Source organism: Calidris pugnax, unplaced genomic scaffold (assembly GCF_001431845.1).
Source record: "Calidris pugnax isolate Ruff unplaced genomic scaffold, ASM143184v1 scaffold1081, whole genome shotgun sequence".
Classification (NCBI taxonomy): Eukaryota; Metazoa; Chordata; class Aves; order Charadriiformes; family Scolopacidae; genus Calidris; species Calidris pugnax.
Window position 1 is genome coordinate 20,226 of NW_015091910.1, and position 3,689 is coordinate 23,914.

The 3,689-nt window shown below is 63.9% G+C and overlaps 1 protein-coding gene across 1 annotated transcript in view; it reads right to left on the reverse strand.

Annotated features, from left to right (window-relative positions):
* Positions 1-11: 11 nt before the first annotated feature.
* Positions 12-3,689, reverse strand: part of LOC106900144 (cyclic nucleotide-gated cation channel alpha-4-like) — a gene marked incomplete at its 5' end in the record, with an annotated part of 13,120 nt that continues 9,442 nt past the window's right edge. Inside the window, 2 exons of the mRNA XM_014962129.1 lie at positions 12-520; positions 2,694-2,951. Coding sequence (XP_014817615.1) covers positions 12-520; positions 2,694-2,951 — 767 coding nt within the window. The remainder of the gene's footprint in view (positions 521-2,693; positions 2,952-3,689) is intronic.

The following is a 3,689-nucleotide window of genomic DNA, read 5'->3' on the forward strand; positions in this document are numbered from 1 at the left end:
TGGGGGGGGTCTCAGGGGGGCCCGAGGCTGCTGACGGTGGTGTAGCTGAACTTGGAGAGGGAGGCGTTGGCGGTGGCCACCTCCTCGGGGGGGGGGCGGCGCGGGCAGGGCCAGCGGCAGCCGGCGCAGGTGGCCAGGAAGGCTTTTCGGAAGCGTCGGTTCATGAAGCAGTAGATGAGGGGGTTGGCGCAGGCCGAGGTGTAGGAGAGGAGGTGGATGAAGGAGATGGGGGTCCCCGAAAGCGCCCGCTGGGCCGCCCGGGGGGAGAAGGCCCTCCAGGTGTTGGCGGTGAAGATGGGCAACCAGCAGAGGAAGAACATGGCCACGATGACCACCAGCATGCGGATGACCCGCCGCTTGGCCACCAGCTTGGCCTCCGAGCTGTTGATGCGGGCCCGATCCTGCTGCTGCTGCGCCGACCCCCCCAGCGCCCGCAGCTCCACCGCACCCCCCGGACGGGACAGCTGCAGGTAGCACCCGTCCCCCTCGTCGCAGGGGGGGTCCCCGCCGTTGCGATGGGCTGTGGGGTGGAGGGGACACCATCAACACAGAGACCCCATCACCCCACAGCACCCCCCATCACCCCAAGAGCATCCTCTGCTTGGATGCAGTGGGGTGGGATGAAAAGTAGGGTGCTTCCCCCCCAAGGGAACCCCCCAACCCCGGCCAGGAGACTTGCAGGCAACCACCATCCTCCTCCTCCCGTGGGGGGTCCCCACCACCTCCATTGCAATGGGCTGTGGGGTGGAGGGGACACCATCACCATGGAGACCCCATCACCCCAAGAGCATCCTCCACTGGGACAGAGGGATGGGATGCCAAGCAGGGTGCTCCCCCCACAAGGGAACCCCCCCAACCCCAGCCAGGAGAGCTGCAGGCAGCCATCATCCTCCTCCTCGCAGGGGGGGTCCCCATCATTGCGATGAGGGTGATGGTGTCCCCTCTGCCCCACAGCCCACGGCACCATGGGGACCCCCATCACCCCAAGAGCATCCTCCGCTGGGATGCAGTGGGGTGTAGGGATGGGATGTAAAGTAGGGTGCTCCCCCCCAAGGGAACCCCCCAACCCCGGCCAGGAGAGCTGCAGGCAACCACCATCCTCCTCCTCCCGTGGGGGGTCCCCACCACCTCCATTGCAATGGGCTGTGGGGTGGAGGGGACACCATCACCATGGAGACCCCATCACCCCAAGAGCATCCTCCACTGGGACAGAGGGATGGGATGCCAAGCAGGGTGCTCCCCCCACAAGGGACCCCCCCCAACCCCAGCCAGGAAAGCTGCAGGCAACAACCATCTCCCTCCTCCCATGGGGGGTCCCCACTGCCACCATTGCGATGGGCTGTGGGGTGGAGGGGACATCATCACCATGAGGACCTCCATCACCCCAAGAGCATCCTCTGCTGGGATGCAGTGGGGTGGGATGAAAAGTAGGGTGCTTCCCCCCCAAGGGGACCCCCCAACCCCATCCAGGAGAGCTGCAGGCAGCCACCGTCCCCCTCATCCCATGATGGGTCCCTCCCGTTGCGATGGGCTGTGGGGTGGAGGGGACACCATCACCATGAGGACCCCCATCACCCCAAGAGCAACCCCCCCAACCCCAGCCAGGAGAGCTGCAGGCAGCCAAACTTCTTACATTCAAGTTTGTGCCCATTTCCTCTTGTCCTATCCCTGGGCACCACTGAAAAAAGACCAGCCCCATCCTCCTGACACCCACTCTTTAAGTATTTATAAGGCCTTGATGAGACTCCCCCTCAGCCTTCTCTTCTCCAGACTTCTATAGGCATTGATCAGATCCCCCCTCAGCTTTCTCCAGAATAAAGACCCAAGTCCCTCAGCTTCTCCTCAGCAGAGAGATGCGCAGGGTGCTCCCCCCCAAAGGGAACCCCCCACCCCAGCCAGGAGAGCTGCAGGCAGCCACCATCCCCCTCCTCACAGGGGGGGGGGTCCCCATCGTTGCGATGAGGGTGATGGTGTCCCCTCTGCCCCACAGCCCACGGCACCGTGGGGACCCCTGTCACCCCGAGAGCATCCTCCACTGGGATGCAGTGGGGTGTAGGGATGGGATGCCAAGCAGGGTGCTCCCCCCCTCAAGAGAACCCCCCAACTCCATCCAGGAGAGCTGCAGGCAACCACCCTCCCCCTCATCCCATGGGGGGTCCCCCCCATTGCGATGGGCTGTGGGGCAGAGGGGACACCATCACCACGGAGACCCCATCACCCCAAGAGCATCCTCCACTGGGATGCAGTGGGGTGGGATGCAAAGTAGGGTGCTGCCCCCCCAAGGGTCCATCATATCAACCCCCCCTCCCAGTTTGGTGTCACCAGCAAACCGCCCCCCCAAGGGAACCCCCCACCCCTGGCCAGGAGAGCTGCAGGCGAACTTCTCCTGGTCCATGGGGTTATTCCCCCCAAGGTGCAGGACCCTGCACTTGCCCTGGTTGAGCTTCATGAGGTTCCTCTCCCCCAACTCCCCAGGTCTCTCTGGGTGGTGGCACAGCCCTCCATCATATCAACCCCCCCTCCCAGTTTGGTGTCACCAGCAAACCCGCTGAGGGTCCACCCCATCCCCTCATCCAGCTCGTTGATGAACGCATCGAAGAGGACCGGCACCCATCGCTTGGGGTGTCCCCCCATCTCACACTGTGGGTCCCAAGGGTGGGGTGGGTTGTGGTTGGTGGTGGTGGTGGTGACTCACCAGGCCTGTCGGACCTGCTCGCTGGGCCAGTCGTGGGTGCAGTGGCTGGTGGGGCTGCGGGGGACGCGGGGCCGCGTGGTGCTGTAGACGGCGTAGGGCAGCATGAGGAGAGCAGAGAGCAGCCACGTCCCCGCGATGACCCGGCTGGCGTGGGACCGCGTCTGCCAGACCCGCGACTGCAGCGGCTTGCAGATGGCACTGTACCGCTCCGTGGCGATGGCCACCAGGCTGAAGGTGGACACCGAGACGGAGACGCCTGCGGAGGAACCAGGGGTGGGGTGGGAAGGGTGTCAGCAGCCCCCCCCCCCGGAATTACAGAAGCTTCATGGTTGGAAGGAACCTTTGAGATCCCCACAGGATGATATGGGGTCACCAGGAACCTTCTGGAGATCATGTCCTTCAGAGCAGGGCCACCCAGAGCAGGTCCCACAGGGTCCCATCTAGGGGGGGTTGAATGTCTCCAGAGATGGAGACTCCACCACCTCCCTGGGCAGCCTCTGCCAGGGCTCTGCCACCCTCACAGGGAAGAAGTTCCTCCTCATGTTGAGATGGAACTTCCTATGGTCCAGTTTGTGCCCATTTCCTCTTGTCCTGTCCCTGGGCACCACTGGAAAAAGACCGGCCCCATCCTCCTGACACCCACCCTTGAAGGATTTAGAGGTGTTGATCAGATCCCCCCTCAGCCTTCTCTTCTCCAGACTAAAAAGCCCCAGGTCCCTCAGCCTTTCCTCAGCAGAGAGATGCTCCAGGTCCCTCGCAGCCTCTGCTGGACTCTCTCCAGCAGTTCCCTGTCCCTCTGGAACTGGGGAGCCCAGCACTGGTCCCAGTGCTCCAGCTGGGGCCTCCCCAGGGCAGAGCAGAGCAGAGGGGCAGGATGACCTCCCTCCAGGTTCTCCACGCTCTTCCTGCTGCCCCCCAGTATGCCATTGACCTCCTTGGCCAGTTTGTGCCCGTTCCCTCTTGTCCTGTCCCTGGGCACCACTGGAAAAAGACC